General features: G+C 35.9%; 1 protein-coding gene across 9 annotated transcripts in view; it reads right to left on the reverse strand.

The window, feature by feature from the left end:
- The window catches only part of LOC138173611 (E3 ubiquitin-protein ligase DTX3L-like), a 43,254-nt gene extending 20,593 nt beyond the window's left edge, over positions 1 to 22,661 (reverse strand). For 4 of the 9 annotated variants that reach the window (XR_011171457.1, XR_011171452.1, XR_011171455.1 and 1 more), the window contains exon 1: positions 22,201 to 22,371. Coding sequence is in view for 1 of the 9 variants with exons in the window: in XM_069103652.1 (XP_068959753.1) it covers positions 1,997 to 4,270 (2,274 nt within the window). In the remaining 8 variants the exon portion in view is untranslated. Of the gene's footprint in view, positions 1 to 32; positions 4,345 to 7,769; positions 7,909 to 22,200 lie in introns of those variants that run through there. The other 5 variants (XR_011171456.1, XR_011171453.1, XR_011171454.1 and 2 more) reach the window with 3 other exon arrangements.
- Positions 22,662 to 23,948: the final 1,287 nt, after the last annotated feature.

The following is a 23,948-nucleotide window of genomic DNA, read 5'->3' on the forward strand; positions in this document are numbered from 1 at the left end:
TGAACTTGTTCATATACTAAATCATCAATGTCTTTCTTTCAGTTTGGAATGATTTTAATTGAAATTTAAAGGAAAAGAAAATAAGTAACTGAACAAATTGCTGGAGAAACTAGACCATAAAGACTTCTTGCATCTTCTAAATGGCACTGCAAAAGAATATACATATTTCATAGTAACACAAGGAACTTATACAAATGTTGACTATGTTGATTTAGGGCACAGAGATATTACAAATGTAAAAACACAGAAATCGTTAATATTTTACGAATCACAACTTTTTTTCTAATCATTACACAGTTTTCACTCTATTAGAAGCATCTGACACAGCTACTAAATAATGTCTCCCCTAATATAAACACAGAGTCAGATCCAAATGATTTAATCATTTAGAGGAGAATGAACTAAAGATCACTTGAGCTACGATACTTGACCTTCTGCACTCGGGTAACAGGGTGTTGTACATTTGTAAACACCAATAAGATGTTTGTAAATGGAAAAGAAACCTCTCTGTACACAGGCTCTCTTTCATTCTCTAAGCAATGCCACAGGATCCAGTATGTCAGCTCTTAGTGAATATTTTTGTTTAATTTTTTTTCTGTAGCAAATACCAAAGGTAGACTCATTTAGAGATGAAGGCTCATTTCATCTGCTGTCCTACCACTACACTTTTGAGGGGGCATCCAGAACAGTAGGAATTTGAGCAGAAAATTTTGTGGAGGTTAAAAGTCAGAAAAGATTTGGGTATGAATGTGGTCTCACTAAGACTAGACAAACAGAGCAACTACCACAAGGTGTGCCCCAAAAGATGAGCTAATAATGCAGAGAACCAGGGCAGCACACAAACCAACATCAGTTGTCTGTCAATGTGGAAACTCTGATTCCCAGGTCGATGAGCCTGCCAATAAGTCAGTAAGTCAACAAGTACTTAGGGTTCTACTATATTCTAGGCACTGTGCTAAATGGTGGGGATACAAAGGAACGCAAAAGACAGTCTCTGCTTTCAAGTAGCTCATAGTCTAATGGGGAAGACAATATGCAAACAACTATGTACAAACAAGCTACATACAGGACAAATTGGAGATAACTACACAGGAAAAGCACTAGTATTAAGGGGGTTTGAGATAGGCTTCATGTAGAAGGTGGGATTTTAGGTAGGACTTGAAATAAGTCAGGGAAGCTGGTCGCTGGAAATGTGGAGGAAAAGAATTCCAGGTATCGTGGCTATCCAGTGAAAATGCACGATCTGGAGAGATGGAGTTTCTTGTGCAGGAAACACCAAGGAGGCCAGTATCACTGAATCACAAAGTACATAGTGGGGAAGAAAAGGGAGGGCAAGGCTAGGAAGGGCTTTGAATGCCAACCAGAGGCTTTTCTCTTTGTTCCTGAAAGTGACTGGAAGTCATTGGAATGGATTAAAGACAGAAATACCTTGCCCCACTCCTCAATTTATATTAATTTTGATAGAATACCAAAGATGGATAGTTTCTTTCTGAAGTGAAGGATTCATAAGTATTTGAAAACTATAATCTTCTTCCAGATGTCTTCCAAACTTTTTTAATGTTCTTGGCTATGATTCCAGTTATAAGGGAGCAAGTTCTGGTGTGTTCTGAGGCCACCAACATCTTTCCACAAATAATGTGAATGGATCTGAGGGTCAATCATAACCTTGTACAAGTGGTAAAATGGAAGATTCCTTAACTTCAGCATCTCTGGTGACAGCAAAATGGAGACAGGCAGGAAAGTACTGAGGGATACACTTTGGGGTCTCACTAGAGGAACTTTTACATTCCTATGAGGCTATCAGCCTAATAAAAAGCAAAATCTCCAAGAAATTTGACAGGTTAGCAGATAAGCAGTTCATTCCTCTTACCTCTAAGCAAACTATTTTCTTCTCATATCTTTTAGTTTTCACATATTTTAATGACTCTTTTGATTCCTTTCCACAGTCACAGCTTTTGCAAGCCCAGCTCTCAAGGAATCCTTGAAGTCGGCACTCTTACTCAATTCCTTTTGCCTTCAGCTCCATCTTGACGCGCTGCAGATAGCTGGGATCAGGGTAACCAAAGTTTTCTGGCCCACCAAATTGGAGAGTTTTGTGGTGAATATCATTCCAAGTGATCACATCTTTGACCCCTGATGTCCGAGACTGTCCTACGGTGAAAATCAGCCTTTGGTCAAAAGCTCTTTTGAGGAGAAGCAAAACCTGCCGTCCTTCCTCATTATTTGGCAAGTATGCGACCCGTCTTGTTCCTTCATAGCGTTTTCCTGGGTTGGGATGTTCTTCAGTCTGAATCCCTCCCCTCATGTCGTAATGAATCACAATAGTGCCATAGGAATTATAACCCGGAAGTGAAGATGTTCTGTAAGACGTTGTCATTGTTCCATCTGGCTGATTCCCTTTCAAGATACCATAGGAAGTCTGGCATACAGGACACACTGGCTTATGTTTCATGGCCTCTCTGATACAAGGGCCACAGAACTCATGCTTGCATTTTGGGAGGACTTCTTTCTGGCGAATGATTTCCATACAGATGACACACTCCTCTTCTTCCTTCTCCTCTTTTTCTGAGCCCCCAGAGCTAGGCAATGCCTTGAGGGAAGGCAAAGCCATGCTGAAATCTGCACCAAGTTTGTCCAAGGGGGATATGGGTTCTCTATTCCAATTCCCTACAGGGAAGAAAGGTGGCCCTTGTCTCTGCTGAGGAGCAGGACCTTCAATACCAAAATATCGCTTAACATATTTTGTTGCTTCTGCAAGGTACTTGGCCAAACCAGTCAATATCAGTTCTTGTTCATTCCACTCCAAGCTTACATAAGGGTTCTTTCTTTCAAAGTCTTCAAAGAATGCCCTATCAGGCCAACACTTTCTCTCCTGATTGAATGGTTTCAACGTAACTACCTCTTTGGCAATCTGTGGTAAGAGCATCTGAAAGAGATCAATGAAATTTTCATAAGCATGTACAGAGAGGTCTAAGCCTTTGTCTTTTGGTTTGAAGACAATGAGGGTTTTCCGAGTTTGGGGACTGTTCATCAATTCCATTACAGTGTCATATTTCATCTCTATTTCTCTGAATTCTTGGTACAGAAGACGCAAGGGAGCGGTATCAACCTCAATTCCATTCTTTATCACATTTTGGGAAGCCATCATTTCCAGAGGCTGTTTGCGGGAGAAGTTGGCTTCAATGAAATGTTGAGCTCCTAAGATAACCTGTGGGCTTCCCCAGAGGATTAAGACTTTTCCTTCAGCTTTAATACGGAGGCCTTTAAACATTTCACTCAGGGTTTTTTGGACATCAAGTGCCAGCTTATTATCTGTGAAATGAACATCATGACGGGTCACGTTCTGTATTTCCCTTTGAAATGCTCTGATAAAAGCTTCCTGAGCTGCTTTTCTGTCCTCTGACTTACTTGTCTCGAAGCCTAGACATACATTGCCCGTAGGATATGCCACATTACTTGTAATACGTACTTGATGCTCACTTTCTATTCTGTCCATAGTTCCAGCAAAGAAATATTTGAAATATTCATACAAGTATAAAGGAACTGTGATAAAGTTTGACTCTTCTTCTGCCACCTGTTTGGGGTTTGAGTGAGGAACAGGATTGTCACTGTCCTTTGGCATAACTTGCTCAATTTTTCTTGCTGAGGCTGAGTGGGAAAAATTCTCTTTCTGGTCTTTTACCAGGACACCATCACTTAAGAATCGGTGAACTTTTTCAATATCTTCATAGTCACCAATCATTTTCTCAGGTCCATCATGGCCTCCATCTACTCTGAGATTTGGGCAGAGGCTAATAATTTTCTCCCTTTGCTCTTTGGAAAGCTTGACATTCAGCTGGGCCTCCACATAGAGAAATACCTTTTGAGTGAAGGAATTAGAGGAGCTAGCAGCACCTCCTGCATTTGGGTTCTTTTCATCTGGAGATTCCTTTGGGAGGGCCTGAGTCTGAGAGGAAAGCTGGCTTTTCTCCAAAGTGTTGTTCTCATCTGGGTCTTCATTTGCTTCTATGAAGACATCCACATGTGCTGTATCAGTGACTGCCACAGAATGATCTCTCCTTGCTATCACACCTTCCTTGGCTTGTTTTTTATAAAACTCTACCCAGAAAGTACCTTCAGTGGGACCGAGTTTGACCTTGCACTTGCCTCCCCCGGACCTCCATGGGTTCTGGAAATACTTTTGCAGCTTTCTCTCCATTCTAGGGTAGATCTCAGACACCCGGATCAGGACCCGGTACGGCGGGCTGTGGGCAGTGCTGGCAGTGGCCATCACGGCAAGGTAGGGACTCGAGAGTCGAAGAGCCGGGCCTGTGACGTTTGATCACTGGGCACTGGAGGGGGAAACTGGGGAGCAGAGAGGGGAGATGAAAGGATGCTGTCAGCTCCCTACCTCCACCTCTCTGCCCAGACAATAACTTAAAAAAAAATAGTAACTGGTTCAGACAGCACAAACATAAGACAGAGAACCAAATGTCAACTTAAAAATGAAATCCTAAATAATGACAAGTTCAAAGAACAATAAAAACCAAGTAATTATTTGATAATATGAGAAGGATAATGATGATGATGATGATGAAGAAGAAACAGTATACAACTGAGAGGATGCAGATAAAGCAGTCCTAAAGAGGAAATATGTGTGTGTATCTTTACAAATATATATTAACAACAATGAAGATAAGAATAGTGAACTGAATATTCATTGAAAAAATTAGAAAGCCAACAAATAAACAAGCTTAAAATAAGCACAAAGATATTAAAAAATAGAGAAGAAACAGACATATTGAAAACAAAAATACTCCAAAGAAATGATATCTAAAACTAAAGGTTGATTCTTTGACAAGACTAATGAAATTGATAAACCCTTAGCTAATTCAATTAAAAAGAAGAGGGGAAAAAGTCAAATCAATAAAATAGCAAATGAGGAAAGTGAAATATCATAGAACCAGAAGGAAAAAATAATTGGTATATTATGTACAGTGTTAACCAAAATCAAATCACAAGTCCATGAGACAAGGGTTTTAACTTCTTATTACAAGAGAAAGGCACATGTATGTGGGAATTCTCTATGCCAAGGAGCCTAGCAGTACATGGTAAGCCTTGGTATTAAGTTAGAAAAAAAAGAGAAAGTCGTAGCGGAGGAGAAAAGGACCAATTCCCCCCCAAAGGACAGGAGAAATCATGAAAAAGTAAAATAGCAAAAGCAGCATTCTTTTCCCTTGGGAACTACTGGACCACAAAGATATGATGGTTTGATAATCTATAAGATCATCTACAAGCTACAGAAATAATTTCTTATTCTGTTGCAGACTGAATGGCGCCTGTCTAGACTCCTAAGAACACACAGGAAATCCAGCTTGGGGTGCAAACAACTGTGTCAGGTTGAGGGTAGGGTGGGGCTCATCCTTGACATATTTAGGGCCTCTTGCATATTCTAGGTCCAATGTTTCTGAAAAATATGGCAAGTCAAAAGGAAAAGTGCAAGGCAGCCCTTAACATTCACTCCCCACACCCTCTTGGTGAAAGGTGACTCAATGACCACATAGAGTTTACTTGGTAAAACATTCTAGGAAGAGTCTCTGAAGGTAAAAGAGACTGCAAACAAGGATAAAGGTCAAGAGACAGAAAATGAAGAACATGTACAAGTGAACAAGGTACTTTTATGTCTTGCAGCTGATATAAGATAGTTCCAAATTATAGTCAAGATTATAACCATAAATGAAGCACAGTACAAGCCATAGTAAGAATGTTCAAAATCAGAGATTAACCCAGAAGGAAAAAATCAGAGAACATCAAGAAAGCCAAGAGAACTTAAGATACAGATATGAAAAATAAAAGCCAAAGGGGTACAATAATGGACATCAATATTAACAATTATTAAGTCTCCTTGCAATTTAGTAACCCTTTCAATATCCATTCAATGAATACATTTCTCTTGGATCTCAGACGTCCCATGCAGTTGTCCTGTCCCTGGTACATTTCTTCTCAAGGAAGTGTGGAAAATATTATGCCCTCAGGGGCACCATTTCAGTGGACTTCTTTTCTGGTTACAAGTTACTTGTAAAGAATCTTTAGACATTTTTGTTATAATCTTTTACAAAACAGTTCTCAATACAAGATTTCAGTACCAGTCAGAAAGTTTACTTCTCTAACAACTAGTACATGCGATAGAAACCTCATGTTTCTGATTTAATCAATAACAGAACTATAAGGGGACTATCAAATTAGGAGCCCATAGCTCACCTGAAACTTCAGAGAATTTAGGCTGTAATTAACCCATGCTGTTTATATTGTTATCTAAACTCTGTATCTGATATAAATATTGTTAACAAGTTAAAAGATTACTGTTATATTGATATATGTAAGGTATTTAAATACAAACTAAATATTTTAAATACCACAGAAGGCAGAACTCTTAAAACCTTCCAAATTACATATATATTCATTTGATTTTGTTGTTTTTGCAACACTAATACTCATTTTTTTATTTTACAAAATTTATTTTAATTGTTAATTAATTTAGAACTCCAAATTAAAATACCACTTAATTAATTTAATTCCAATTCAATTCAATTCTTGAATTTCTCCTTTAGGAGGAACAGGGACAGATAAGGATCTTCTCCTCACAATAAAACATATATTGTAGAACACTCTTTAAGAAGATGACCTATGATACACAAATGAATTTGCATAAAAGTTACCAAGTTAACTTCAATTGTACCAAAAAACTTGGGATGGGATGTGGAGATAAACTTAAGTAATCAACTTCAAAACAGTGCATATCAATGAAGTTGTTGATAATAAAACATGTTTGAACCAAAGTAAACAACAAGTGTTATTTCCACATTAAATAAGAATTTTAAATAAAATTGATGTTTCCATTGGGGTAACACAAATTATTCTATAAGTTACTCTCCTCTAAGAGAACTGAGTGCACTAAAATTTATTTTTTCAAACCAAACTGAAGATGTTTCTGATTTCATTTTAATTATTAATAGAATAACAGCATGGTCCCATAAACTTTTGCAACAATACCCAATTATTCTCACATCATTTTGAAACATTTAAGAACCTTATTTTATATGGAAATGCATGTTTAGTGACAGGTAGGTGACTAGGCCAAATACTCATTTACTAAGTTGCTTATGATACAGAAAGGACTATATTTCCAGCTGAATAGCTCAGATCTTACACACATGCATTTTACTACAGCAGCTCAGATATGTTCTAGCTTTAGTCTATGGAAAAATGATTTAATATTGTATTTGTGTCTTTTTTTCACAAGCTTCTTTTAGCTTTGTCTAGTTATTTCCATAGCATTCAAAAAGAACAAGCTATTCCAGGAACTTAATCTTACATATGACTAAGTAAGTAGTGGGAGGCAGATGATAAGCCCAAGTATAATAATGCCATTTAGTTGCTTGGGATATGGAGTGACTACACATTTAGACTGAAAACAGTCAGCGCTTACATACTTGCATTGTGCTCTTATCTTCTACTGACCACTTGTTCTGATCAAAGAAATTTGTTACAAAAGAAAAAAAGCAGGGACATGATTGTAATAGCATCAAAACTGGTCCTTAATGACTCAACACATATATGGCAGGATAAGCATCTTTAGCTCTGTCTGAGTTCAGGTAAAAGTCAAAACTGACAACCAATCATGCAATAACAATTCCAGTTCATAGCCAGAGTCAGGAATAACAAGGTGGAAAACATTCCTAGTCAAAAGGGTGTAACACAATGGGGAAATTAAGCCAGAAGGATCCTACCTTAAGCTATGTACTTTCCACTTTTCCCCAGATACAGACCTCCACCAAAACAGTTCAGGATCACACTGCCTTTGAATACCTTGTGGCATTTCTCTATTATGGTGGATTATTGACTTAATGATCCATCAGACTATTATACCTGAATTAAAAACAATATCAGTTACAATCCTAAGAGCTTTATCTCCAAAAGTAAGTTTCACTAATCACAGCTTAGAGATAGTTACAGTTATTTTTTTTAAAGCAATCGGGGTTGAGTAACTTGCTCAAGGTTACATGGCCACTTATTTCTGGGTGTGGTGCTAAGTATCTGAGCCCAGATTTGATCCCCAGGTCATCCCAACACTGGAGCCGGTGCTCTTACTCGCTGAGCCACCTGGCCGCCCCTAGTTACAGTTATTTTTACTCTCATGGAGTTGCAATAAGCAATAAAAGTTTACCAGGATTCACATACACATGAGAGATTTCACTTAACATTCTTCAATTGTTTTTGTTTTCTTCTTCTCCTTGAGCTTAGACTAGTCCTGGTGTAAGGATCAATCATCAGAAATAACTTCTATATCATACACAAATTTGTAAATTCTCAGTAAGCCAATTTCATTGTTTAGGAACTCCATAACCCATAACAAGTTCTTTTATCAGGGCTGATGGACCTTACACACCCACATGGTTTCTAGGAACTGGCAAGTTTACAAAATAAGGGGAATCTACAAGTTCATTTCTTTGTACCATTTCTCACACAATAATCAGTGAGTAATTTTTCCTTTTAATATACCTATGTAAATACTTGATTGGTTTTAATATTATGACAATAATTCCAAATAGCAATCTTACAATTTCCAGGAGTGATAGCCAAATAGTTTTAGCTGTAACTTCCTCTTAAGTATAGGCAAAGATGGAAATGTCCATTTTCCAAATCGCAGATACAAACTACTCACTATAAAACAGGGTTAGCAGGGCTGATAAAATAATGTATTAGTTTTCAAACAATTTTGCCACCTTCTTTTAGTTATTCAGAAGTTCCAAGTTGTGAAAATTTGTTCTTTTAATGACATAATTGATACAATATGTTACCAATTTCACAGTATAAGAAAGTTTAGATATATAACAATGTTATAAACAATAGTATGTATCTGAGACTTGAAACAAACCCATTAACACTCAAGTGACCTCAATTCAGTTGAATGCATTTCCAAATTCCCTTACATAGAAAATAATTTTGTCACCATTTCAATTGTATGCTGATCACATTTAAAACCTGCATAAAGTTATCATGTATAAAACAATTACATCTAATTAAAGAAATAATAACAATTAACATTCATATAGTGCTTGTCCTATGCCAGGCATTGTGTTAAGTGCTTTACAATCATATGATCCTCACAAAAACCCTGAGAGGTGGGTTCTGTTATGGATCCCCTTACAGATTAGTAAACTTATGTAAACAGATGTGAAGTAACTTGCTTAAGGTGACCCAATTAACAAAATTTCAGATCCACGCATTTTCCCAATTTTTCTTAATGTCAAATAGTATAATACATTTTGACACATCATAAACATCATGTTAGGAGACACATTTCACTTAAAATAAGACCAGAATCAATTCAATTATACCTGGATTTATTTTCCAAGTGGAAATGAATCTTGATTCATAATTTTAATTTTATAGTACTATATTTTACACAAGGGCTTGTTATTCCAAGCACTTACTTAATATTATGGGGTTCACTATTTCCAGACAATCCACTGCCAAAGATTGTAAAAGTGGCATTGTGACATTGGGTTTTAACCTATCCCAATCATCACACTTAAGAGCACATTTTAATTTAGTTCAAATCTGGATTCTACAATCTCAGAAAGAACACATCACTTATCAATTTACTCCTAGCCCTCTATAACGGTTTTTCTATATACTTCCAAATCAAACAGCAACTTTTTATTACTATGGTTCCCCAAAAGATAAATGCATGGAGTTTCACACAACTTTCCCACTTAAAGCCAAAACTTTTTCAAACTTTTTCTGTCAAAATACTATAACCTTGTCAACATTCTTAAACTTTCTGAAGCTGGTACAAGGGCACCCAGAGCAACTGTCCAAGGATAGGATGCATCTCCAAACTTTCTTATCTATTTTCCATATTTTCCCTCCAGCCTTTATTTATTTTTCCACATCTTCCAAACAATTATTCAGACTACACAACTTTCCTTTACTCGTATCCTACATTTCAACCATATTCTAAACTATATTCACTCCACTGAAAATTTCCTTTTATAATTTTAGCACACATTGTTGTTAAACAAACCAAATGACTTATTAAGACCTTACTTTCCCAGCTGTATAGGGGGGTTGAAAGAACTTGGCCACAGTTCAGAAATGCCATTTACAGACCAATGTCATTAATGAATATTAATTCAAAAATTTTAAATAAAAACCTGTCAATCAAACTACAGCAATGTATCTAAAAAATCATTCTTTGTGATCAAGTAGGATTTATGTCAGCAAAGCAAGGATGGTTCAACATTAGAAAAAATCAGCATAATCATATTACAAACAAAAATATCCAAAACCACATGCTTATCTGAAGAGTTTTGGGGAAAGTCTGTAACAAACTACAGTGTCCATTGATATAAAAAAATCACACAAAGTATAGGGCTAGAGGGTTTTTTAATGTCCTAAAAAGTATCTATCTAAAACTAAAAGCAAATATCATACACAATGGAGATACATTCGAAGCTTTTCCTATGACAGGAGGAAAGCAAGGACACTCACTTTCTCCACTATTATTTTATACAGAGGTGGGTAAATGCTATAAAATACAATAAGATGAGGAAAAAACAAAAGAGAGAATAGATCAAAGTATCTTTTTGCTCATGGTATGATGATATAAATGGAACATCCTAGGGAATCAGCAAAGATATTAATGCAGACAATATTAATGCTTTAGAAAGGTGCAAATATAAATATCAAAAGGAAGTTAAAAATATCATCCTACAGGTTAACTTGTAACATAGCACAATTTTAGGAAGTAGTCTTCCCTCATTGCCTACCTCCTGCCAAGAATAGGTCCACATACTGGAAACAAACCACAACAGATTATTCTGCCAATTTTATGTCTATGTTATCATCCCCTCAGATCACGATGAATATACCAATGAAGAAATAAAGGGATAACAGTTTTGAAAAAAAATTGTATTGAAATAACTTCTAAGAAACAAATGTTCTCTGCCTGAGGTATTTTTTAAATAACCATAGAAGTTACTACTACTCTGTTATCGGTATATAAAAGAGTGTTGTGTATTTTTCTTGTAGCTTCTCAGTCTCTCTGCCTAGATGCATTTACTTTGGATGCTCCTATTTTACACTTTTCAATGAACTATATAGGGTCAAAGATTGTTTCCACATAGGTTCATTTCAATGTAATGATTTGGTATAGCTGACAGGCTCTTGGACACTGGAGGAGCAATGCGTAAACTCCATAGGAAAACATAGCCATTTTCTAGCAGGTAAGAGACCCTAACTTTCTAAAAAATCTCCCTGCTGGGATTCTGCATACTGATCAATGCTTCAGTCAACAAAAAGCTGTGAAGAAACTAGAGATTAGGTATTGTATATCTGAAAAAGGGCAGCATGGGCTCTAAAAAGATCTCACCTGGGTTTTCACTGGCTAAAATGGTAAAGATGGTAAGCTAGGTATGTTGCTGACAGTGTACTCGTACTCTCTCTCTCTCTCTCTCTCTCTCTCTCTCTCTCTCTCTCTCTCTCTCTTTCTGCATGTACATGTGCATGGCTAAAATCTCTCTGTCATGTTTAGAATGTTTATACTTAAGAAAGGGCTAGATTTGCAGTGGCCAAAGAGAGTTCATTTGAAGACTACGAGCTGGTTTGTCTAAGGGGATTTTTAGAAATCCTGCATCCAAAACACATGGATTACTAGTATTTTAGGGATGAGTATAATGCCTCAAAAAAATTATGAAAAAGAAGAGGTGAAACAATGGAACACTCAAACTTTTCCCAAACCTTCAATTCAATTGAAAATCATGTTTTTGGGGGTTAATCTATTGGGAAGAGACCTGATATGTGAATTGTAGGTTACCATATTCTGTACCCAGAAAGGGAGTTTTTAGAAATCCCAAAGAAAATTCACCTGATTTTGTTACTATGTGCCTTTTGCTTCAGGATGGGAATGTAGGAAAATGGAAGTTTCACCCCACACTGGAAAAGCACCATGGATGAAAGGAAAATGATTGATTCTGTATTGGGAGTCCACTCTAGTAATGATGGCATTTCAATAAAAGGAACTGAACCAGTTATAATAAGTTATTAGAAGGATAAATCATAGCTATGAATTAAACAAAATCCTTCATTTAAAACTCAAATGAAAGGAATATTGCCAGTAATAGGAGATTTAGGGAAACAGTTATCAAAAAGGGGCAGCTCCCGTGTAATGCCCTTATCTTACCTGTAAGAAAGGAAAATTTAATAAGGAAGGTTGACATGTTTATCATTTTGTCAAAGATCTAAGAACTGTAAGATTCTTGTTGTTGCTAATTATGCTACTATTAGGACTTTTGTACCTCTGACCAGTTCTTTTCAGCAACTGATCTACTCCTGGCTTTCTTTTCTATTGGCTGAAGAATCTAAAGTCTTCTTTGCCTTTACTTATGGGACATCTCAATATGTATGGCAAAGAATTTCCCAAGGGTTTTGTGATTTACCTACTATCTTTTCTAGACACTTACAGGAAAATTTAAAATCTTATTGTTTTAGAAAAAGAATATGAAATTTTTGTGCTTATAGTTTCAAAGTTTTCAAAAGATAAAACTGCACCTTCATGTTACTAATTCTGGCCAGGTTGAGAATGCAGAGACACAGATATAAGAGGGAATGAGAATGTTTTATAAATTTCTTTCTCCCCACTATTTCTCTCTTTTCCTTTTCCTGTTCTTCCATCCTTCACTCTCTCCTCCTCCCTCCCTCTTCTCTCCATATTTTCTGCCTCTCTCTCTCTCCATTTCCTGCTCCCATCATTGTCTATCTTTTTCTCTCCAACTCTATCCTCTTCTCTTCCCTCTCATCTCCCTTTCTGTCTACACCTCCTTCCTTTACATCTTTCTGCATTTCCCTCTTACTTCCTTTTTCTAACAATGTCTTTCTCCATCTGTCTCTCTTTCTCTTCTTTTCCTTCTCCCTTCTACTCTATTTCTTTCCACCTCCCACTTCTTCCTTCTCTCCCTCCCATTCTCCCTGGTACTTGGCACATAGTGCTACATAAATGTTAATTATTATGAAGGAAAAAGCTAAACCCATCATGACAGAATTAGAATCCTGTGCTTTAAATGGACATTAACTGAATGTTGTACACAAGCGTTTACCTAAAGACTCAATATTATCCAGGATCTGAAAAACACTGGGGTGTTAGTGAAAGGTTTAAGAGATATTTCCTGAAAGCAAATATTGCTCTAAAGATTCTGATTCATCCTATCATGATATTTTATTAGTTTTGTTAGTTATAGCACAGTTCTACATATATTAATTATATAAAGATCTGAGAACTGTATAATTGCATAGTAAGTCAGTATGGTTCCTAAAAAGATCTGAATTCTCTAAGTGGGTGATAATATAAAACAGTATAAAAAGAGAGACTGCAAAGGATAAGTAAAGGTTTAATTCTAACATAGCACTATCCTAGGGAGGTTAAATTGTAACATAGCCCAGATTTAGGAAGTAGTTTTGCATAATTGCTTCCCTCCTGCCACGACCAGGTGCACATAATAGAACCAGACAAATACATGGTTCAGTCAATGTTATGCCAACATTATTGAGGTGAGTAAGTCATGATAAACACGCCGATGAAAAAATAGCTGGATGAAAATTCTGAAAATTAGTTGTATTGGAATAAAGTTTATTGAAATAAGATCTGAAAAAATAAAAAAATCTGAGAATTAATTGTATTGCACATGAATTATTTTTAGATATCTAGAGAAGTTCCTACTCTGTTTTCTGTATAAAAAAAACCCCTGCCCTTGTGGATATTTCTCATAGTCTCTTTCAGGCTACCTACATGCATATACTCTGGGTGCCCCTAATTTCCTCTTTTCAATAAACTTTATTATTTCAAGGATTGGCTCCACAGGTTCATTTCAACCAAAGACAAACTGTAAAATAAACCCTCAAAAATCAACTACATTTCTATGTAATAATAACAAAATACAATAGGTAATAATAGAAAGGAAAATCCCATTCCAAATAACTAGGAAAGGCTTAAAGTATCTGTGGATATGCAATCTACAAATACATACAAAACACAGAGATTCAGTTACAAAGTGTCCCTTCAAGAAATGAAGTGCAATATAAATAACAGTGTTCAAAGCTGGGCTGTGCCAACAGAATAAAAATGACAAGACCACCAAAGTTAATTTAGCCTTTCAATGTCATGCCAGTCAAATTTTCTGAGGGATGGATACCTTTTAGAATTTTATAAAATAATAACAAAATTCATTTGAAAAAACCAAGATCTAAATATCAAGTAAAATTATAAAATGAGGTAGGACTGAAGAATGAACACCTCAAGAATTCAAACTACACTATAAAACTACAAGCATGAGAACCATCTCAGATTGGCTATAGGTAAAGATGTAGAGAGATGGAAAAGACTAGAGAAGGGAGAATCAACAACTTAATAACCCAGTGTTCAATAAGGTGGAAAATAACTCTCAATTTGATAAAAACTGCTGGGAAACTGGAAAGCAATCTTGCAGAAATCAGGCTAAGTTTGCACCATATTCCAGAATTCATTTTAAATTAATACATGACCTTATTATTAAGAACACACAATACAAATATTAAAAGAGAAACAGACCACATCTCTCTCACAGTTATGGGTAAGATATATTTTCTTAACCAAACAAAACATAGAGGCAATTACAAATGATTAAATACCTTAGATTACATAAAACAGAAAAGCTTCTGCACAGACAAAAGGAATGCACCTTGGATAAGCAAGGAAGTGACTGAATGGGAAAAAAAATCTTCATATCAAATTGCTCTTAAAGGGTGTTGGTATCCAAGATATATAAACAATTAATAGATGCATAAGAGAGCAAGAATGATTCACCATTAGATAAGTAGTAAAATAATATGAACAATCAATTCACAAAGAAGTAACTTACAACCGCATGCAAAAAAAAAATGCTCAGAATCACTACTAAAAAGAATGAAAATCAAACAACTCTGAGGTTCTACTTCACACCTTGAAAACTGGCAAAATATGGGAATAATCAGTATTGGAGGGGTTGTGGGAAATTAAGCACATTGTTGAAGTGCTGGTGGAGTTGTGAATTGGTACAACCATTTTATAAAAGAATTTGGAATTATGCAAAGAAAGTAAATAAAATGTCCATATGCTTTGACCCCAAAACTCCACTACTGGGTTTATTCTTCAAGGAGGCCACTGACAAAAAGAAATGGCCATATGTAAAAAAAATTATTTATAGAAACACTTGTAGAGCTAGCAAAAAATTAGAAACAAAGTAGATTTCCACCAACTGTGGAATTGCTAAAAAAAAATTGTGGTGCACAAACATAATGGAATGATGAAAGATGAAGATGAATACAGAGAACTAAGGAAAGATTTATATGAACTGATACAGAGTCAAGGAGAGTCAAGAAAGCAATATACACAGAGATTTCAATAATGTAAATGGAAAGAGCAACCAAAATGCGTATATATGTACATACACACATATATATATACAAACACACATATATATTTACATAGCACACAATTATAAGGAAATGTGTTGAAAGAAGCAGTATTAGAATATATTCATAATGCAACCTTTAGCAGAGGTGGGGAATCCACAGGGATTACAAACTGCACATTTTTTTTAATGTATTAATCAGTTATGGTCATTATTTTCTTCTTTTTTTCTTTATATTTCATCAATCTCACATTTGATGAAGAAAGAGAGAAGAGGTTGGAAGACAAATAAATATTTGCAAATTACAACATGCTTTCTCTGGCCCAATAAATGCCTTGCAAAATGGGGGAGGGTGAAGGGGAAGATAATAATATGATAATAATGATAATAACAATAATAAGACAACACCAAAATTTGTGAGATGCAACCAAAGCAGTGCATAGTGGAAATTTTACATCAATAAACAAGAAAAAGAATGCATCAATGAACTAAGCATGCAACTAAAAACAAAAGCAATGAACAATTTCTAACTAAACACCAAAATAAATATACTAAAAATCACAGGAGAGATTAATAAAGTTGAAATTAAAAAACCTCCATTGAAGTAATAAATAAAACTAGAAGATGGTTTTATGAAAAAAAATCTATAAATTAAATAAATCATTTGTTAATTTGATTAAAAATAAAAGAAAACCAAATTACTAGTATCAAACACAAAAAAGATGAATGCACTACCAATCAAGATGAAATAAAAGCAATTATTAGGAGCTGTTTTGCCCAATTACATGCCAATAAAACTGACAATCTCAGTGAAATGGATAAAAACTTACAAAAATATAAATTGCCCAGATTAACAGAAAAGGAAACAGAATCCTTGAATAACCCTATCTTAGAAAAAGAAATTGAACTAGCAACAAATTACCTCCCTAAGAAAAATCTCCAGGACCAGATGGATTTAAATGTGAATTTTACCAACCATTTATCTATTTCAGAAAACACACGAAGAAGGAGTCCTACCAAATTCCTTCTATGACACAAATATAGTTTTGATACCTAAACCTGAGAGAGCAAAGGCAGAAAAAAACCTACAGACTCATTTCTATAATGAATATTGGTGCAAAGAAATTTAAAGAACATATTAGAAAGGAGATTACAGTAATATATCACAAAGATCATACACTAAGACCAGGTGTTATTTATTCCAGGAATGTAATGATTCAATATTGGGAAATAAGCATAATTGACCATATCAATAACAGAAACAACAAAAATCATAGGGTTATCTCAATAGGTACAAAAAAGTTTTGGACAAAATACAATACTCATTCTTATCAACAACACTAGAAAATATAGGAATAAGTGCAAGGTTTACTAAAATGAATTATTTATCCAAAACTCAGAACAAGCATTATCCCTAATGGAGAAAAAGTGGAACCCTTCCCAATAAGATCAGCAAGGATATCCATTATCACCACTATCATTCAATATTGTACTAGAAATGTTAGTGATAGCAATAAGACAAGAAAAAGGAATTGAACAGAAGTAGGTAATGAGAAAACAAAACTATAATTTTCTATAGAAGATATGATGGTATATTTAGAGAACCCTAGAGAGTCAACTCAAAAACTAATTGAAAAAATGAACTTCAGCAAGGTTTTAGAATATAAAATAAAGCCATATAAATCGGCTTCATGTCTGTTTTATGCCCCGACCCCCTCCAAATTAGTAGGAAGAGCTAGAAAGAAAATGTCCAGTTAAAATAACAATTCAATATAAACCATGTGGGAGTCTATGGGAAAGACAAACATAGGAAATATATAAACGCAATTACAAAACATTTTTCACATAAATAAAGACAGACCTGAACTGGAGAAATATTAACTGTTCATGGACAGGCAGAGACAATGTAATAAAACTGGCAATTCTACCTAAATTAATTTAATTGTTCAATGCCATACCAATCAAATGACCAAAGAATTATTTTATAAAGATAGAAAAAAATTCAATATTCATCTGGAAGAACAAGAAGACAAGAATATCAAGGAAAACAATGAAAAAAATGTGAATGAAGACTGCCAAGCAGTGCCTGATCTCAAACTGTGTTACAAAGCAGGAATCATCAAAACAATCTGCTACTGGCTAAGAAAGAGTGGGAGATCAATAATACAGATTAGATTAATACAATACACAGTAATAAATGACCATAGTAATCTAGTGTTTGAACAGTCTAAAGATCTAAGCTTTGGGGACAAAAACTCAATATCTGACAAAAATTGCTGAGAAAACTGGAAAGCAATTTGGCAGAAACTAGGCTGAGACCAGAATCTCACACTGTATACCAAGATAAGATCAAAATGGGTAAAGGATTTCGAAAAATTAAGGGAGCATGGAAAAATATACCTATCAGATAAGGAAATTAAGCCAAATTGATAAAAATAAAAGCCATTTCACAATTCACAGGAACAAATAGTACTCAGAAGAAGAAATAAGGCTATCAACAGGCATACAGAAAAAAATGCTCTAAATCAGTCTTGATCACTTTGTTTTTTAAAATTTTCTTTATTTTTCTTGCTTTTTATTTTTCAACATGGCTAACATGGAAATATCTTATGTATCATGTATATTATATCACTTGCCTTCTCAATGGGTAGGCGAAGGGATGAGTGGAGGGAGGAACAGTAAGTGGTACTCAAAATTAAAAAATGAAAGTTAATTTTTTTAATTTAGCAAAAACAAATAAAAACAAAAAACAAAACCCCTTGAATTTTCCCAAACATTTAAATAATAATTAATTCAAATACTACATGAACTGGCAAAAAGTGGTAAAAATGTGATCCTAAAATATCCCTTCTATGACAAAAACTGGTAACTAAATATAGGGAATCAAAAGGAGAAAGAAAAGTATAGACCAATTTTGATAATGATTATTGATAAGAAAACTTTAAATAAAATGTTAGTAAGGAAGTTGCATTAATGTATACTAGGACAAGGGTGGGGAACCTGTGGCCTCCCCAGAAGCCACATGTGGATCTCTAGGTCCTCAAGTGCAACCCTTTAACTGGATCCAAACTTCAAAGAACAAATCGCCTTAATAAAAGGATTTGTTCTGTAAAACTTGGACTCAGTCAAAAGACTGCACCCAAGGCTCTAGAAGGTCATATGTGGCCTCAAGCCCACAGATTCCTGACCCCTATAACTAGGATCAGGCTTCATTTATGCCAGGAATGTAGGTCTAGTTCTATATTAGGAAAACTATAAACATAATTTACCATATTACCAAAAAAACCTCACAAAATCATATGATTATTTCACAGAAGCAGAAAAAGGTTTTTATAAAATACCAATTCCTGTTTAAAAAAAACAACAAAAAACAAAAAGCATAGGAATAATTGGAGAATTCCTTAAAATTATAAAGGAGTATATTTAAAACTAAGAGCAAGGAAATATTTAATGGGGGTTAGCTAAAAGTCTTTCCAATAAGACCAGAGGTGAAAGAAGAATGTCTATTTGCTATTCAATATTTTGCTACAAATTCAAGGCATAGAAATAAGAAAATAAAAACATTTTGAAGAAATAAATATTGGCAAAGAAAAAAAGCAAGCTATCACTTTATGTGGATGATATGATAGTTTATTTTAAAAAGTCAACTAAAAAACTAATCAAAACAATGTACAACTTTAAAAGTTCAGCATAACGTATAATAAACCCAGACAAATATTCAGCATTTGTGAATATTACCAATAACCCATCAGGCAGGCTGGATCTTTGAGGGAGGTACAACTCTCTTTTCCCATTCTTTGCAACTATTCTATCCAAGAGGCTCAGGATATTTGGGGGACTATATCACACTTAAAAAAGAAGACACAGGGTACAATAGAGGCACTCACTTCATCTACTTTCTACCAGGGTGCTGGATTAGTGCTCTGTACTAAGTACAAATCTGATGCCGTAATGAGTATAGATAGCATCATGGGATGGATTTATGCTGTGGAGCCCTCTAGGGATTCTGAGGTCAAGGTAAGGGTCCTCCTCTGTCATAACAGAAATCTCAAGATTTTTAATCCTGGAACTGAATGGGCAGTATCTTTTTTTGGCTATCAATAATTATATCTGTGCCACTAAAATACAGCCCTGTCCATGTGGAAATATCAATCACATTATGTAGTATTTTAAAAAGAGAGTCTGGGGTGTCATCTACTATGGCCAAGATCACACGTTATGGGATATGGAGAAATTACAGGAACAAGGGGAAAAAATGACCTTTCACATCTACAGAGAAGGGAAGTGGTTGTGAGCAAACAAGCTAGGAAGACAATCACAGAAAATAAAATGAACAATTTAGATTGTATAAAAATTGAAAAAGCTTTTTCACAAACAAATCTAATGCCATTAAAATTAAAAGGAAAAAAGATTAATGTGGGAAAATTTGCAGCAAATTTCTCTATTAAAGGCTTTATAATATATATGTATATGCATAAATACATATATATGTATACACACATATCTATCTATAATAGATTCAAATTTATCAGACTAAGGGCCATTCACCAATAGATAAATGGTCAAAGGTTGTGAAGAGGCAGGCTTCAAAGGAAGAAATCCCAGCACTCAACAACCATATGATAAAATGATCCAAGATACTAATAATCAGAGAAATGTAAATTAAAACAGCTTTGAGGCTCCACCTCCCACCATCAGACTTGCTGTCAAAAATGAAAAATGAAAACCTCTCTCTCTCTCTGTCTCTCTCTCACACACACACACCAGCTTTTGTGTGTGTGTTATTTTCCTCCATTAAATTGTAAATTCCTTGAGATAGAGAGTGTCTTTCTTTTTGGTATTTGTATTCTCAGTACTTAACACAGTGGATGGCACATAGTAGGTGCTTAATAAATGTTTACTATTAATGAACAAAATAACAAATGTTGCAGAGACTGCAGGAAAATAGGCACCCAGAAATCATTGCTAGGAGAGAAACAAATTGGCCCAGACACACTGGGAAGCAAGTGATAATTCTGCCCCCAAAGTTACTAAATTGTGTCCCATCTGTACCACCACTGGGCTTAGACCACTTTGGGAGCAAAGGAAAAGGAAAAGTATTCACACATACAAAAAATATTGATAGAAGTGCTTTTTGAAGTAGCCCCAAGCTGGAAACTAAAGGGGTGTCTACCTATGGTGAAATTATTAAATTGTGGTCTTTGAATGTAATGGCAGCATAATATTTTATTGTGCCATAAGAAATAGACAGTTTCAGAGGAAACTGGGAAGAATTCTTAAGATCTGATACAGACTGAGGTGAGCAGGACCAGAACAACTTATACTATGACAACATTATAGAGAAAAAAATTTTTAAAAATCTTTTAGAACTCAATGCAGTCCAGAGGACTATAGGTGAATTACCTCCTGCCACAGAGGGGATGGTCTGAAAATCCAGAATGACACCTGCCTATTTGGAAATAGACAAGATGGGAATTGGTTTTGCTAGAATACATAGTTATTGTGAGGGTTTTGTCACTGTCATAGTTATTGTGGGGGTGGGGGTGTATGCCACTGGGAGAAAATAATAAAGGCTTGTAAAAATAAATTTTTAAAAACCTTTAAAATGAAAGAATTATTCTTCACAGTCTAATTAACTTGGCGAGATGTCCTATTTATAGGAACCATCCTTTTGTGCATTTTTAAGTATTTAAGATGGGAAGGTGTCCATACCAGCTGCCTCACAGAGCTCTATTAGCTCTGCCTCCATTTCAGTGAGCCTAAAAGAGGTGGGGCTTGCCTTTGGGAAAGGCTTCAGAATTCTGATCAATTCAGTGACCAATTAAGATCCCAGAAGATGGATGATGAAGCTCTGGGACCCACATCTTGACAGGTGAGGGATTATAGATGCAGAAAAAGACACATTTTCAGACACAGATAAAGTGGGGATTTGTTTTGCTTGAATATATCATATTTGTTACAAAGTCTATATCTTTCTTCCTTTCCTTCTTTCTTTCATGAGGTGGGGTGTAGGAGGAAGAGAAGACAGAGATGGGGGGGGGAGAAAAAAAAACAGTCATTAAGGCATCTTTAAATCAAAACCAAAACAAACAACAACAATAAAAACCAAAGCAAAAAAAAAAAAAAACCAACAACCCCAAACAACAGAACAGATGAGAACTGAAGGCCAGAAAGCACTGACAGCTTTGAAAAATACAAATTGAATTTATTATATATTTTTTAAAACCCTAAAAACAAAGCTGTAGATGACAGAGATCAACAGGTGCATGGACAACCCCTTTTTTCTGTTGTATGATGTACATGGAAATGCTTGTTTGATCGGGCTTTTTTTGAGTCCAGAATAATAATGAATGAAAATGGAAAGGTACAAAAATAAGAGGCATTTAGTAGGCTGGCTCTGCTCCCCCTCCCCCCGCCCCCCCAGTCCCATCTTCTGGGCGGCGCGGCATGGAGGGGCTGGGGTAGGCGGGCGAGGGGGAGCGGCAGTGGGGAGGGGGCTGCTTAAGTTAAGGTGGTGAGGTGAGAAATAACTGGATGCGTTCCCGGGGGACCTCCATCCCTCCCCACAGACAGACCGAGGCCTGGGCACATCCAGCTGCAGATCCATCCATCCATGGGTTAAGTCTAAAAGGCTCTGGACGGAGGTCTGGGGGTGTGGGCGGGCTGGGGGAAACGAACAGCTACACCCCCTTGGGGTTCTGGGGAGGGAAGGGAGGGAGTAAAAGGGTCTTACCTCCCACAAACAGAGGACTCCAACCTCGGATCGGGCAGGCCCGGGGTCTGCAGGCGGGAGGCAGACAGAGCTGGTGCTGTCCGCAGTCCCTTTTCTGCAGAATGCGCCACACCACAGCCCAGGTGAAAACCGCAGAAAGGAGGAGACTGGTGACGTCATCTCGGGAGGCGGGGCTTGATTCAGCCTATGGAAGGCAAGTCGTGACCCAAGGATGGGGTGGGTCGGCAGGAGAGAGGGTGCCGCCTCCGCAGAACCAATCAGTCTGGCAGTCAATCCAGATTTGCTGAGCTCCTCCTACATGTCAGGCCTCTGGCCAGAGCTGGAAATCAGAAAGGAAAAAGGAGAAATCAGAAAAAAGAGATCCTCTCATAGAGGAAACTGACAAAATGGCCCACCATCCTACAAAAAATTGCAGGATTCAGGAAAAGCAATCCTTATGTGCAACTCATCTTTCCAAATACATTCTTGAATAAGAGTAAACAGAAAGACCAAAAAAAAAAAATTTGTAAAAGAAAAAAAAAACTCCAGGATTTTTTAAAAATGGGAATGGAGATCAGTCAGACAATTGAAATGTAAAAGTGCCTACTATGTGCCAGGTACTAGCTAAGCACTGGAGTTAGAAAAAGAGGCTAAAGAGAGTCCTTGCCCTCAAAGAGTTCACCATCTGGGGGGGGGGGGTGGACAGTAAGAGAACACGTGCACAAAAAAGCTACCTACAGGATAAATAGGAAATAATGAACAGAGATGGAGGGTCTTGGTGGTGAAACAACCAGGAGGCCAGTGTCACTGGATTGAAGAGTGTATGGAAGGGAGCAAGGTGTAAGAATGCTGGGAAGGTAGGAGGAAGCTTAGGAAGGGCACTGAATGCCAACCAAAGGATTCTGTGTTTGATCCTGGAGGCAACAGGGAGCCACCGGGGGAAGAAAGAGAGAGCCAGAGACAGAGACAGAGAATGTATATAGCCGAGGGGGGAGACTGAGGTGGTATAGTCAAACCTATAATCACTTTGGTGGCTGAATGGAAGATAGTTTGGAGTTGGGAGAGACCTGAAGCTGATGAAAGAAAGGAAAGTATTATAAACTCTTTCCCCCCCCCATTTTATGCTAACAAAAATGATAAAAAGATGAATATTTACAAAAACATAAAGTACCCAGATTAACAGAACAAAAAGAAAATGAACAAACCATAAATGAATTTGAAAAGCTTGGGGAGAAGGAAGAGAAGGAGCAAAAGGATTTACAAGTGAATTCTAGTAAATCTTTAAAAAGCAATTAACTTCAGTTTTACATAAACTGTCTCTTAAAATAGGGCAACCACTGTGAGAAAATATTGATTTCAAATAATCAATAAATAAATAAAAAATGATTTCAAATACAAAATCCAAGGCAAGAAAAGTCAAAGAAAGAGTATTATGGACCATTCTCTCTGATGAATATAAATACAAAAATATTGAATAAAATATTGGTAAAAAAAAAAAAACCCCAAACCTACCAGAATATATTACAAAGATTTTACTGTAGTTAGATTGTGTTTATACTAGCATGCTGGTCTGGTTCTATATTAAGAAAAATTACAATTGTAATATACCACATTAATAACAAAAACAAAGAAAATACATAATTATATAAATAGATACTGTGTTTATCTTTTTTTTTTTTTAAAGCAATCACGGTTAAGTAACTTGCTCAAGGTTACATGGCCAGTTATTTCTGGGTGTGGTGCTGAATCCTGTGTTTATCTTGATTTTA

Source organism: Petaurus breviceps, unplaced genomic scaffold (assembly GCF_028583685.1).
Source record: "Petaurus breviceps papuanus isolate PSGF00001 unplaced genomic scaffold, PetGlider_PUasm1.0 611, whole genome shotgun sequence".
Classification (NCBI taxonomy): domain Eukaryota; kingdom Metazoa; phylum Chordata; class Mammalia; order Diprotodontia; family Petauridae; genus Petaurus; species Petaurus breviceps.